Raw genomic sequence first — 15,547 nt, 5'->3', positions numbered from 1 at the left:
AATAATTGTGCTAAATGCAACCCTCTTTTAAAGAGAAAAGGTAACCTAGACATCTTGGAGTGTGTTAGGTTTAAGAAGTGCTTTGGACATGAAGACTTGTGAGTAACTGCATGAAAAACAAGGAGGGTTTGAGAACACAGATTCTTTAAGGGCCCCAAATCTACCTTTTGGTGTTCTCTCCTCCCTTCCACTGAACAAGGTAATTTATCAACTTATTTGATGGATTTAAGGTATTTTTCCCCCAAAACTATTTCTCACCTGTATATTTTGCAACACAAAACACCCAATGGATGATCAGTGTAATGGAGTATCACGAGGAACATACAAGATACACTTTGTTCTCCAAAATACTAAAGCACATTCCTTTTAAACAGACAGTCTATCTTCAGTACAAGAAAAGACTCAGTGAACTGAGATCTCTCCCACAAGTTTAAAAAAAAAAAAAAAAAAAAAACAACAAATGGGATAGCCATAACCATTAGCCAGAGTGAATGATAACTATGATGAATGAAATGTAGCATTTCTGAATACTGGTGTAATAAAGCTGAAGAGAAATGGACCTTTTATTTCAAAGATGAAAATAGGGCTGTGACTCTTGAATTGAGAAAAAGAGCTTCCTACAAAATAAGAACACTGAAATATAGACAACGGTCTGGATACTTACAAGCTGACTCTGTAGAGTGTGTAAACTCATTTCTGCATTGTCACAGATGTGCCAAAATCTAAACAGTTCCTTCGGTCTAAATTCTAGGCACCACTATTTCCTGCAATTCTTTGACTTGTGACAGTTACTTTAAAATATACTTACTTTCTGTCAATGGGATGGAGATAATGACACCGTTTCCTGTCCCCACCCACAAACGATTGCAAGACACCATAAGGGCTGTTATTCTTACAAAAGAGAAGCCCAGTTTTCCAGTACCTGTAGGGAAGGGAGACGAAAAAACCTTTTATTGAGAAACTAGAAAAAATGAGATTCCAAATCTCCAGGAGTCTCTGGTTTAAAACCAACAAAGAAGTAGCCAGCAACAGTGGCGCATGCCTATGATCCCAGTACTCAGGAAGGCCAAGGCCAAGGAAGGTGGATCTCTATTTGTTCAAGGCCAGCCTGGTCTACAAAGCGAATCCAGAGCAGCCAAGACTACACAGAGAAACCCTGTCTCAAAAAAATAAACAAGCAAAAAACAACAAAGAACAAAGTGTGCTGGAAAGGTGTACATCAAAGCAAAGCAAGTGTGTGTGTGTGTGTGTGTGTGTGTGTGTGTGTGTGTGTGTGTGACAAGTCTCATGCATAGGATGGCTCTGAACTAACTAAGTAGCCAAGGCTATCCCTGAATTTGTGATTCTTCTGCCTCTTCCTCACCAGTGGTGTGATTATAGGTGGGTGTTAGGGTTGTGGGTAGACACCACCTGTTCAACTCAAAGCAAATTTTTATTGGTTTTATTATCTGACAAGTCAAGGCTAATGGAAAAAGAAAATTCTATATATGGCTGGCTTTACTTTGTCAACTAGAAGGAAAGTACAAAGAAAATAAGGGTATATAAAAAATACAGCTCAAAATTCAATTAAGGGAGCTTCAAGCCCCCCGCCCCCAAAAAAACCAAACATTAAATAAAGGTAAGTAAAAACAAACCAAAAGTTGGGGTTTGCTAGATTGGGAAATCAAATGTTATTTGATTTTATAAACTGAAAATGTTCCTAATTTGCTTTAAATTTCTTTACATGTATAAAAAAACAATCTTTGCTAACAAAACATACCTTTTTTTCTTGTTTATATACTCAGGCTTTAAATCAGGTTAGAAGTATTGGGATATCATATAAAACTTAGGAAGAATAATGAAGTTTTTATATTTTAAGAGAATTTTTATAATTGATCTCATTTTTAGAGATTTGAAAAATGTAATGATTAAATAAATAAAACATCTGAGACAAACATCAGTGGCTCAAAAAACTGAGGTCTTGATCATATAAGCAATGTAAGAAACAATTTTAACTCCTGTTCAGATTAAGCTAGGAATCTTAAAAAAACAAAACAAAACAACAGTCTTTTTAAAGATTGATTTATTTTATGTGTGAGTGTTTTGCCTGCACGTATGTATATGCAGCACTCACATGCCTGGTACCTGATGAAGCTAGAAAGGGGTGTCAGATCTTTTAGAGCTGGAGTTACACATATTTGCTGAACTGCCATGTGGGTGTTACTGGGAACCAAACCTGGGTCCTCTGCTAGAACAGCAAGCGCTCTTAACCACTGAGCCATCTCTCCAGCCCTAAGCTATGAATCTTCCACTCAGGTAAAAGCACAACTCTTGATTCTATGGAGTAAGTTCACAGCTAGTCAGCTTCTCTGTGTTCAATGACCATAAAAGGTTAAAAACTATTGAGAGAAATCAACCTTTCCTCAGGAAGGGAGTCCTATAGGATAGCCCCAGTAGCCATACAGTACGGCATTAGATATTAAAAGCATAGTAAAGAACAAGCCCAGAGACTGTCCCTGCCTTTCCTAGGCTTCATCTATGGGGTAGAAACATATGGCATATGGGTACAATCCCACTAATGCTAAACCTATGAAAATGACAGCTGGCTGTGGTGACACATACCTTTCACCCCCAGCTCTCAAGAGGCAGAGGCAGGAAGATTTTTGTGAGGTCCAGGTTGATCCTGTTTCTCCTTTTTTTTTTTTTTTTTTTTTTTAGGACAGAGTTTCTCTGTTTACCCTTGGCTGTCCTGGGCTCACTTTGTAGATCAGGCTGGCCTCAAGCTCACAGAGATCCGCCTGCCTCTGCCTCCCCGAGTGCTGGGATTATAGGCCTGCGCCACTGCTGCCCAGCTCCTTTTTACTTTTAAATACAGGGCTTAAATAAAGGTCGCTCTTCAATATGACATGAGAACCTGAGAGCAAGTAAACATAGACCAAGAAGAACCTGCTAGGCAGAGGGTACACAGCACATGTGAAAGCCCTGAAACGGGAAGGAGCTTCTTGACATGGTTATACTGCGCAGGGAAGCTAGTCTACACCATGTAAAGTGCCCTGGTGATGATCCCAGCATCACTAGAGTCAGCGCATCAAGCCGTTTTTGCACATTACCATGTAGAGCAGTGTAGAAACAAGAAGGCCAGTTAGGAAACAAGGTTACCAAAGGGGATCTGGCCTAAGGTGACAGTGATCAAGATAAAGTAATTGACTTAAGGTAGTTTCAAACTGGACAGAGTTCCAGGTCATCAAAAGATAGAAAGTATAAAGAGAGAAAAAACAAACAAACCCAAATTTTAGTTAATGACCATGCTATACATGGATGAAAGCTCACTCTTCATGTGGTAACTGATTGATTTTCTCAGAGAATTAGAGGAAGATGGAGGTGTAGTTTATCAGTAGCCCATCAGCTCAGTCTACACAAGGACCTGAGCTAGTGCCACAACACTGCATAAAACAAATAAAAATAAAGCATTCTCACTGATTTTTAAAAAGAAAACACTTTGGAAGCTTACCTAACATTTTGCTTACATAAGGTTCAATGTCCACATCCTGGAGATGTTGGTATGTGTGTGCATGATAGAGGCGGAGTGTGGAATCCAAACGAATGGAGACCCACACGCCATCACCCACCCATGCAAGCTGCCGTACTTGGCTCTCCTTCCTGGGGTGTGCATCAAATGATTTCTAGAAGAGATGTTTAATAATAAAATTATTTTTTTTTGTTTTGTTTTTTTGAGACAGGGTTTTTCTGTGTATTCCTGGCTGTCCCGAACTCACTCTTTAGACCAGGCTGGCCTCAAACTCAGAGATTCACTTGCCTCTGCCCGGGGAGGACTGGGATTATAAAGGCATGCCCCTCCCCACCTGGCTGATGAAATTACTTTTGTCTCATAGGAAATCATTTAAAACCTGTGAATTTTGGGCTGGAGAAATGGCTCAGTGGCCAAGAGCACTGGCTGCTCTTCCAGAGGACCCAGGTTTAATTCCCAGCACCTACACAGCAGCTCACAACTGTCTGTGACTCCAGTTCCAGGCGATCCAACACTCTCACACAGACATATGGATATGCAGGCAAAACACAAAGGTACATATAAAAAAACCTCTGCTAATCTGCACAACAATCTGAAGACTGTGTATTAAAGGGGCTAAATTTGCTTATCTTGTATGACTGTTCTCCTACCACAGAATGCAACACACGCAAATGCACACACAGGCGCATGTGTAAATAAGAACAATAAGGACCAAAGAGTATTTGGGCATGGTGGCTGATACCTGTAATCCTAGTACTTGGAAGTCTGAGACAGGGGAGTCACTGTGAGTTCAGTGTCACAGTGAGATTACCTCACTGGTGAGAGAAGAACAAAACCAAGTGGTGTTGGGTTTCAGCCCTTTACGGGACATTACCTAAACAAACAGTGTTGGCACATCCAGACTATGTAAGGGGCTCAGACCCGTGACATCAGGATTTGGTGTTGAGACAGAGAAACGAGAAGCTAGATCCTATTGGTAACTGAACTAAAAGGATCCAGGTTGTTTTATAAGGAGCAGCCATGAAAAATGGTCACCTGTGGGAAGTATCTGGCAGAGGCCGTGGCCACTGTGACAAGGTCTTGCTATGCAGCCTATGCTAGTCTCAGGTCTGTGGCGATTCTCCTACCTTAGCCTCCCCAGTGTGAGGGTTACAGGGTGTGCTATCATGTTTAGCTTTAACTGTGAGATTCCTGAGAAGAAAATGAGACATGCTTGGCAGAAAGAAATAGAAATTTCACCTAAAATTTTCTTATTGTGATTTTTTTTAAACAGTAAGAATGGATACATTGTGAGCAAAAATTTACGATCTTGTTTTTAAAAAAATTTCAGTGCAGTGTTATTTCTCAGATGCAGATGAGTCTGAATGTATATAGGGTAGAGGCAAAGGAAACTTGGGAATACTCTCAACCAATCCTTATATGACTAGATATATCAAGAATCACATATTCAGCCTGAATGGGTATTTCACACTTTTAATTCTAGCAGTTGGAAGGCAGAGGCAAGTAGATCTCAGAGGCCAGCCTGGTCTATATAGTGAGTTCCAGGATATACAGAGCTATGTAGAGAGACCCTGTCTCAAAACAAACAAACAAACAAACAAACAAACAAAAACGAAACCTCAAACAACAACAAACACATTCAAATAGATACATATGAAGAGACTTACACAGACACACACCCTTTATGTGTGACTCTTCTGTCCTTGAAACAAAACAAAATAAAAGCAACAACCAAAAACCAACGAATCAAACACATACCATCATTTCCTTCCCTCACAGTCAAAAGAACCAGGAAGGTAAAGTAACAGAGAAAGCTAAGATACTCAAAACTCTACCTGCAGTGCCTTTAAACGGTTTTTAAAGAAGCTGAAAATAATTTAGTATTGTAGGAATACCAAATCAGTATGTACACAAAAAATAAAGGTTAACTTGCCTCTATCTTCATAGCCTTTGGTTGAACCACATAGATCTTGTTCCTATAGCCACACCAGACTTTGTCATGTACTACAGTCATACATCGTATGGAATGATGAGGACGTCCAAGGTCTAAAAGGTGATAGTTTGACAAGTCCCACTGTCCATCTTTAAAACAAGAAGTAGATTATAGTTAATCATACCACTTTTTATTGATGAGGTACTTTTTTTTTCTAAGACAGGGTTTCTCTGTGTATTCTTGGCAATTAAAGCACCATATATTAAGTATAGCTTTATTAGCTATATAGCTGGAAGAGATCGGAAAACATCTGCTGCAACCCACCACCCATTAACTAGAATCCGTTTAAAGCATGTTTTCAAAAGTGGTAATATAGTTTGGTGTAGTGGTGCACAACTTTAATCCCAGCACTGGGTAGTCATAGGCAAGCAGTTCTCTTTGAGCTCCAGGTCAGTCTGGCTTATACAGTGAGTTCCAAACCAACTAAGGGTACTTAGTGAGACCTAGCTTTACAAAAAAAAAAAAAAAAAAAAAAAAGAGCTGGGCACGGTGGCACACCTGTAATCCCAGCACTTGGAGAGGCAGAGGTGGGTGGATCTCTGCGAGTTCGAGGCCAGCCTGGTCTACACAGTGAATCCAGGGCAGCCAGGGTTACACAGAGAAACCCTGTCTCAAAAAAGGAAAAACAGAAACAAACAAACAGCCCAGTAATGTAACAAATTAGTTGTAGGTTATCTGAATATGACAGTCTTTTTAAAATTAGAATGGACTTAGGGCTTGGGACATACATTAGAAGCAGAGTACTTGTGTCATACATGCAAGACTCTAGACCAAGTCTCCAGTAGCATGTACACAAATATAACATACACTTGAGAACAGATAGTTGTCTGGAGGATTATATCTCTTAATTGCATGTTGATAGATTCTCTTAGTAGAAACTGAAGGCAACTCATGGTAACATTTCAGGAGCTGTACATATGAGCTGAACATCTCTAATTTATAAATCTGATGTCCCACATGCTGAGCAATTACAAACACTGAGGGCTGAGAAAGCATGTGCATGTAATCACCCAATAGTCTATATAGTTTTGCCTATTGAAAGAGAATGAGTAAGTACAACCTTGACTTTATTATACCTCTATGTCTTTTTTTGGGGGGAAGGGTGATTTGGTTTTTCAAGACAAGGTTTCTTTAGACCCGGTTGTCCTAGAACCTGCTGTGTAGACACAGACTCGTCCCAAATTCAGAGATCCCTCTGTCTCGCCTCCTGAGTGCTGGAGTTAAAGGTGTACACCACCATCACCGATTTTCTGTGCCTTTTCAAACCAAGTATTTTTGTGTGTATTATTCCTATCATCCTCCACAAACCCGCCATGCTAATTCCACTTTGCTGACTCCCACTGCATATGCTTCAGTAGAAAGGATCATCACCATCCCTGTGACAGACACTGTATTTTTGGAGGCTTAAAACATTGATTACCTCTTACTGAGCTGATAGTTGGCCTTTCGGTAATTCTAACTCCTTAGAAATCACTTGCTCTTTTGAACTCAAAAGTAGGACTTTATACTGATTCTTAATAGATGTAATTTGTTTTATTCTGCAAATATAATTTTATTCTGTTTATCAAAACTTCAATCATTCCACTTTCTCTAGTCTCTTTCACTGACTGAGGATCTATGAATAAGTGATTAAAATGCTGGCCTCAGTTTGCTCAGCTAAGTAATAAAGATGACAACAGAGCCTTCTTCGTAAGAGCTAATTAAGTTTAACTACAGAAAATTCTATAGAAGACCAGAAAACAGCAAAACAGCCATTTCTCTGTGATGACAAAGAAAATTAACGAGCAACCTCTACAGCAGTGCAAGGTGCTCAAGCATCATCTACCTACACATCTGTATGCCACACGGTTAGGAGATTTCATTAACACCCAATTTAGTCTATCGTTTTCATATTTCCTTGATCTGTCAACCTACTGTATCATTTTTGGATGGCACACACAGCAAGGTTAGTTATAATGATACATATTCTTCTTAATTCAGCCCATTTGAGGCAGACTTTCTCAAGTTGCCACATCTTTGCCTGTGGTTGTAGAAATAATGTGACATGACAAATGATTAAACTTTACTCAACTGAAAGATGACTGGGGGGCTTATGGGCTGGAAGCAGTTAGGAGAACTTACTACTCTTGCAAAGGACCCATGTTTGGTTTCTAGCACCAACAACTGGTGACTCATAATCGCCTGTAACTACAGTTCCAATGGATCTGATATCCTCTGGCATCTGTGGGCACAGGCATACTTGTAGTGCACATAAACACATCCAGACACATACACATAGGTTAAAAAATAAGTAAATAAGCCAGACTTGGATGGCACATATTTATAATTCCAGTACTTGGGAGGCTAAGACAAGAAGACTATTAACTCTAGGTCAATCTTGACTACAGAGTGAGGCCCTTTCTCAAACAAAATAATTTTTTTCTTAAATAAATTACTTATTTAAGAAATTATTATTTAAAAATAAAATAAAGGCTATGTGTGATAGCATATACTTTTAATCCTAGCACTTGAGAGCCAAAGGCAGGCAGATCTCTGTGAATTCAAGGCTAGCCTGGTCTACAAAGTAAGTTCCAGGACAGTCAGGGTTATACAGAGAAACCCAATCTCAAAAAAAAAAAAGGTCCAGATGTGGTGGTGCACACCTTTAATCCCAGCACTCAGGAGGCAGAGGCAGGCCTACACAGAAAAACCCTGTCTTGAAAAACCAAACCAAACCAAACCAAACCAAAGCAAAACAAAAACAAACAAAACACTCGAATACACACATATACAGAATAGAAGAATTATCCTTGCCAAATATTTTCTAATTAAGTATATGAAAAAATTTTGTTGTTTTATACTACAAAATGGCATCAGAGAGTTGGGGATGGCTCAGTAGATAAAGCGCTTGTTGGGCAGATGTGAGGAACTGAGCGGAGACCCCCAGAATCTATGTAAAACAGGAGCAGGCCTCTGTTACCCCAGCTCTCTTAGGAGGTGGAAATAGGAGAATTTTTGGAAATTTGGAAGCCAGCTAGGTTGGCATACACATGGGTAAATAGCAAAAGACCGTAACTAGAGCAAGGTAAGGAGGTAATAACAACTAACACAAAGTTGTTCTGTGACCTAAACACACACACACACACACACACACACACACAGGCACACACATGCCCATATTCACATACAGGAACACCTATGCACACACATCATAAGCATACATACTAAGATAATGTATATATAATACACAGGCACAGAAAATGCTAAAATGTTCATTGTGATAAACACTTGACTATCAGAAATACTTAGTGCATACCTCCACAAAGCCATCCATATATTTATTGCCATATATCACCAATATATTCCTTAAAATCTTATTCTCTTTTTAGATAACATTTCTTTCAAATATAGTAAGTGAATCAACTTGATAATGCTCTGCAAAGCTACATGTCAGTGTACAACATTATTAAAACTCACCAACTCCTCTATGGAAGATGGCAAGGGTGCCATCAGCCAAGGCCACTAGCACAATTCCTTTAACGTGCCTGAAAATAGGAAAAAGGATTTCAGAACCTTCACTCAGGAGCCCAGAATGGACCACATGTTATTGATCTGGTGCAGAGCCTCCCAAAGGGCTACTTTGTGATGAGGGCCTGACATAACACTTGAATGTGCTGCTGTCTTCACTGTGAGCATCTTGTTATGGAAACATATCACGGAAACTAATGCGCAGCATATGTGGTGATCTCAGGGAGCTTTGCTTTCTGGCTCAAGGCTCCTCCTCTCATAATACCCCAACATAACTTTTCAGACCAGAACACATCTTGACAGGATCTAACAGAATGAGTCCTGTAGATTTAGAAACAGACTGTTGGAAATTTGCTAGTAAAAATATGAAAAAGGAAATAGCAAATCAACAACTGAATCAACACATTGCCAAGCTATAGGCTATAATCTAAAACAAATACAGAACTATTATAGTAAAGATTCAATCTAGAAAGTTTTCTCTTCTACTTAAATGTTTTCTACTATACTTTTCACTTTAGAATTTCATTCTCATTCAATTTCTCTAGTTCCATTAAAATGGTGGTGGTTAGAATGAACTGTCTCCTTATAGCCATGGGTATCTGAATTCTTGGTCCCCATTTGGTGGTGCTGTTTGGAGGAACTATGGCCTTACTGGAGGACAGCTTTCAGAGTTTAAAAGATTTGCATAATTGCTAGTTTCCTCTCTCTGCTTCCTACTTGCAGTCCAAGATGTGAGCCCACAGCATCCTGCTCCAGTCTCCTTGCTACCATGTTTCCCTGTAGTGACGGGACTCTTATCCCTCTGGATCCAAAAGCCCAAACAAACCCTTCTTTACATAAGTTTCCTAGGTCCTGTTGTTTTATCACAGAAATAGGAAAGTAACTAAGATAATGGTTAAAATAAACAATCAAACAAATCAAGCTTGTAAATTGATTTATCATGAGATACATACTAGCTTTAATAGTCTTAAAATCTACTTTACAGCAAAATCAAAACTTTTAAAAGGAGTAATTTTAAAAATAAAACTTACACAATACTGAGAATTGAGTCTTTGAGCTTAATGGAATGGAGACATTTCTTCCATTGGGCTACAGATGAATGGACATACAAACTGCAGGAAGAAAGTCAAGACTGTTAAGGCACGGTCTCTATCAATGCTTCTATCTAAGAATGACTACAAGCACCACCAAGAGGAAAGGAGAGTAACATGCAATTTTTAGGAAAAGGGCTTGATGCTGTTATATGAAAAAAAGGAAGAGCAAGGGGTAGGAAGATGGAAGGAGAAAGGAAGGTAGAGAGGAGGGGGAAAAGGGAGAGAGAACAAGTCCCTAAGACAGAGAAACAGGCTACTTACACAAACAGAAACATGAAAACCACAAAGTTAGAACTAGTATTGACACTAGAGCATTACCAATGACACCAGCTAACTCTGGGCTGCCCCATGCCTTATTTGCATAAAGTGCATTTCATGAATAAGCTAACATCTCTATTACATACAACTTTTGAATGACAGAGTGATTCACATCAGACACTGGCTGACAGTGGCCTACAGACTAACTCAGATTCTTATGGAAAAGATACAGAATTCCCAACCCTGTTTAATCCTTGGAAGTACACTGTTCTGTAAGAGGTCCCACAATATTAACACATGAATGAACTGGGCTGGCTGCGGTGGCACACCCCTTTAATCCCTGAACTAGGGAGGCAGAAGCAGGTGGATCTCTGATTTTGAGGCCAGCCTGGTCTACGGAGTAACTTCCAGTACAGCTAAGGCTACACAGAGATACCCTGTGTTGAAGAATAAAACAAAAGTGAATAAACCCATGTAATAGAAATTATCATCCTCTGAACTTTCAAACTGTAATTTATTACCTTTTATTTTTAAGATTTTAAAATTTTGTATGTGTACTTAGGCAAGCATGTACACCATGTCTGTGCACCATGTGTGTACCTGATAACTGTGGAGGCCTAGAACCAGAGTTACAAACAGTTGTGAGTAGTCACGTGAGTGCTGGGAACTGACGGGATCCTCTACAAGAGAGGCAAGCACCCTTCACAAAAGAACCACCACTGCAGCTCCATGTCTATTCTTTTTCAGGGGAGGGGAGGAGGAGGAGGAATTTGAGACAAGGTTTCTTTGTGTAGCCCTGGCTCTTCTGTCACTTGCTTGCTAGACCAGGCTGGCCTTAAAATCAGAAATTGGCTAAAGGTATACACTGCCACTATCTGGTCTGGTTTATTCTTAATTCAATACTAGATCTAAATTTTTTCTTTGAGAGAGGATCTTATTTTAGGCCAGGCTAACTTAAAATTTATAATCCTTCTGTCTCAGCATTCTGAGCGCTGAAATCATACCCATATACTACCAGGTCTGATTCAGATGTAAAAATCCTGTTTACCTTTCCTCCTAAGAATAGTACATAAAGAGAACATGCTGTGACAAAGATAAAAAAAGCTTACCATTTAAAACTAATGGAAGTCTAGTTTATAAAAGTTGCAACAAATTTTGTGTGTATAAAAGGTTTTGCATTAATCTACACTCTTTGTTTATATACTTTTACTACATTTCATTTCTCTTTTACCTAGGCTTTTGTCTTTTGTGAAGGGGTCTCACTTCACTACCTAGCCCAGGCTAACACAGAAGGTTCTGTGGCCCAAGCTGACCTTCAACTTGCAATCCTCCTGCTTCCAGCTCCCAAGTGCTGAGATTACAGGCCTGCACTCCATGCCTGACTAAGGGCGCTGTTATATCAGGATGCTGGTACTTACCAGCCATTCTGAGCTCCAAGCCACATGGTTGGTAAAAGACTGCTCATTTTCTGAGCTTCTTCTCTAGCCAAGTCTTGTTCATTTGGCAACATTGATACTTGATCTCTGTACACATCTGAGTCACTGCTGGGAAAATGAGGCACAGGAAAAAAACACTGAGTAGACTCAGCTCTAGTTCTCAGGAACTAAATACATTTAAGTTTACTACAATAAAACGGAGATTCCAGAAAAATCAGTGTTAAATGCTTACACGTTAAGTAGTTCAACAACTGTACCAGAAATACTAACAACTAGGAAGCTCAAAATGAAAAAAAAAAAAAAAAAAAGGGAGTAAGGTAAGACATAATAATAAAATTAATCAGTTAATATCCAATACTTTAATTATGGCTTTCAAAAAGAATAAAGACCCCAAACCAACCAAACCAAAACATGACAGAAAAATCTTTGGCTTTGTTATTAATTATTTTGACAATAATATTTTTTTCTGGGGTGAATGGAACAGATAAGAAAAAGATAGTTTTATTTTAAAATCACTTACCTCACCCCCAGAGTAGGTTGATGTATAAGTTTTAATATATAATTAATTTTATAAAATAAACCATGGCAAATCATTTTTATATTCCATCACAAACCTCTTCTTTGGGTTGTCATGGCATAGAAGGGGATGATATAAAACTGAGCTATCAAATTCAAAGCATGACTTTATTCTGGAATTAATTGTAAATGCTAACAAACTCTTGGTTGTACTGTATACAAAACAAACTGTAGAAATAAACCATTTTACAAATTGCTGTATAGAGGGATTTTAAAAAAATGTACCCAATGGCTCTGGATAACACAGTCTTTTAAAGCAGAGGCCTCAACACCAAACTGTGCATGAGAACTAAATTCAAAAGGGCCGCCTCAAGTCTATTTTGGAAAAAAACAAACAGTGACAAATGTAAACTATGGCTAATTTTGATGATAACTGGGGTGGGAGTAAGTTGAGAAAACAACCAGACTGAGTGACAGAATGGAAATCAGAAAACACATAAAGATAATAACACCAGAGGAGAAAATGACCAGGAAGACTTGGACTAGTACATGAACAAGGGTATGTATTTGTTCCGTTTTTGTTTTGTTTTAATTAGAAAATATAGTTAAGAAGTGGGGGCTGGAGAGATGGATCAGAAGTTAAGAGCACTGGCTGTTCTTCCAAAGGTCATGAGTTCAATTCCCAGAAACCATACGATGGCTCACAACCATCTATAATGAGATCTGGTACCCTCTTCTGGTGTGCAGGCCTGCATGCAGGCAGAATACTGTATAAATAATAAATACATCAATCTTAGAAAAGAAAAAGGAATGGATGAAAAAGCTGGGTGGTGGTGGTGCACAGTTTTAATCCCAGCACTTGAGAGGTAGAGAGAGGTAAATCTCTGTGAGTTCGAGGCCAACTTGGTCTCAGAGAGAGGTCTAGGACAGCTAGGGCTACACAGAGAAACCCTATTTAGGAGAGAGAGAGAGAAAAAAAATAAAGAAATGGATAGAAAAATCTCCAGAGAGAATAAAACATCTTTCAGATCCCTCTGGCTACTTGACACTGTTTTGATTCTTTTTATTCGTGCATCTCCCAAGTATCTGATTTAGGATGCATACCTTGACTGAAACACCGGGGAGAGGTCTTCTGGGATCTGAACCCCCAGAGGATCTGTAAACACATGCTCTGTGTACACGCCAGGCTGCGAGATGTCCACAGTATCTTCAGTGGACCCTGCATTGCCCTCTGTGGCTTCAGTTGCTTCTTCTGCTGTCGGAACATTTTCATCAACCTCACTATTTTCAGCTTCCATTTCTATAAACACATAAAAACACTCTATGCTGAATGAGTTTTCACCCACCAACCCCTGCTCTGAAACTCCCCTCCACCAAGCACTCCCTGGCACTGCACAATGACATGGAGTACTCCTCTCACAGTCACTTCAGCATCTGCCCAGCTCTTTCACCCTGGGTAGACTCCCCACAGGGGTACCTGATGGCTTTTCTATCACTGGAGAAGCACCGTTGGTACTGGGGGAAGTGGCAGTCCCTGCCCCTCCTTCTGTGGAGCACCCAACAACTGTGATGCCTCCCAGCAAGCTGTCCATCTCGGCGGAGCTGTTGCTTGTCATACTTCCACACAAAGATGCTTTGTCTACTTGACCAGATTCAGAAAGCTCTTCTCCTGCAGGGTAGTCTGTTTCCCGAGCTCCTTTAAAAAAAAAAAAAAGAAAAAGAAAAAGGAATTTTCTTTGAATACTTAGCAAACTATAAGCGGTAGCTACTTTCTATTAAATTTATTTAAAGTAATCTTGATAAAATGAAAAAGTAATCTAGAGGTAAAATAATATTTCTAGTAGTTTATATTCTAATAAAAAATACATTAAAGATAATACCTCTGTTTTTTGTTTTGTGTAAGATAGGGCAGGTGAACATGGCTCCGAAGGTAAAAAGAATTTGCTACATAAACCTGATGACCTGAGTTTGGTCCCTATAACCCACAATGGGAAGATAAAACCAACTCCCAAATTTTATCCTCTCGTTTCTATACATTCACTGTGGCATGTGTACATTCTCTCACACACAACAGATAAAACATTTAAAAGATATTTATAATATGGATTTATTAACATTAGACAACAACATAGGGAGGTATGATTTTTTTAGAGACAAGGTCTCACTTGGTCTATGATGGCCTTAAACTCTATGAAGTCAAGGCTGACCCTAAAGTCCTGATCTTCCTGTCTTAGCCTCCCAAAACCACACCTGGCTAAGCCATAATAATACAAGACAGAAAAGATGATAATGAGATGCTCAGTTGGCAAAGCACCTACTATACAAGTCTGATGCCTCAAGTCTGCTTGCTGGAATTATTTTAAAGTGGAAGGAGAAAATCAACTCTACAAAGTTCTATGACCTCCATCCATGTGCCATGGCATATGCAGCCTCTCCATACACCATATATATTCACACACAATAAAAACAGTTTAAAAATGTAAAGATTGTAAAAGGTCCTGTATTTCAGAAATTAAGTAAGTAAAATAAATAACATTTTCCAAGAAATTTTTTCATACTAACTAGAAATTAGACAAAGTACAATTTGAGAAAAAGGATGTGGCAACTTTGCTCTAATAAATTCCTCGGCAGCTACATGATGTTAAAAACAAGTAATATCTAATATAAAGTCAGGGGAAGGGGAAGGGACCTCGTGAGATGACTTAGTAGACAGAGGTGCCTGCTTTTGAGCCTGATGGCCTCGAGTTTGGTTCCCAGTACCACATGGAAGGACAGAGCCAACTCATGAGAGTTATTTTCTGACCTTCAAAATGGGCATTGTGATATGATGCTTTCTCTACTACCACACAAAATAAATAAAATGAAATAAAACTTTCCTTCTTTAAAAGTTGGGGGCAGGAGGAGTCTGCAGAGATAAGTTAATGTTAAGAGCACTTCCAGAGAGGACCTGGGTTCAATTCCCAGCACATATATGGTAGCTTACAACTATCTAACTCCAGTTCCAGAGTGTATAATGCCTTCTTTTGGCATCCACAGACAACAGGTACATACATACAGACAAAAAACTCATACACAGAAAATAAAAATACATTAAAAAATTATTTTTAGCTGGTGGTGGTGGCATACACCTTTAATCCCAGCACTTGGGAGACAGAGGCAGGCAGATCTCCATGAGTTTGAAGCCAGCCTGGTATACAAAGTGAATTATAAGACAGCCAGGACTACACAGAAAATC

General features: G+C 39.2%; 1 protein-coding gene across 8 annotated transcripts in view; it reads right to left on the bottom strand.

The window, feature by feature from the left end:
* Spag9 (sperm associated antigen 9) overlaps positions 1 to 15,547 on the bottom strand; it is a 122,403-nt gene that overhangs the window by 13,141 nt on the left and 93,715 nt on the right. For 7 of the 8 annotated variants that reach the window (XM_055619852.1, XM_055619855.1, XM_055619856.1 and 4 more), the window contains 8 exons: positions 13,790 to 14,008; positions 13,417 to 13,612; positions 11,779 to 11,904; positions 10,040 to 10,120; positions 8,958 to 9,025; positions 5,442 to 5,590; positions 3,491 to 3,662; positions 809 to 922 (listed from right to left, as the gene is read on the bottom strand). In XM_055619852.1, the coding sequence (XP_055475827.1) occupies positions 809 to 922; positions 3,491 to 3,662; positions 5,442 to 5,590; positions 8,958 to 9,025; positions 10,040 to 10,120; positions 11,779 to 11,904; positions 13,417 to 13,612; positions 13,790 to 14,008 (1,125 nt within the window). The remainder of the gene's footprint in view (positions 1 to 808; positions 923 to 3,490; positions 3,663 to 5,441; positions 5,591 to 8,957; positions 9,026 to 10,039; positions 10,121 to 11,778; positions 11,905 to 13,416; positions 13,613 to 13,789; positions 14,009 to 15,547) is intronic. The other variant, XM_055619853.1, reaches the window with a different exon arrangement.

Source organism: Psammomys obesus, unplaced genomic scaffold (assembly GCF_907164565.1).
Source record: "Psammomys obesus unplaced genomic scaffold, mPsaObe1.curated_primary_1811, whole genome shotgun sequence".
Classification (NCBI taxonomy): Eukaryota; Metazoa; Chordata; class Mammalia; order Rodentia; family Muridae; genus Psammomys; species Psammomys obesus.
This window is presented reverse-complemented; position numbering and strand designations above follow the sequence as displayed.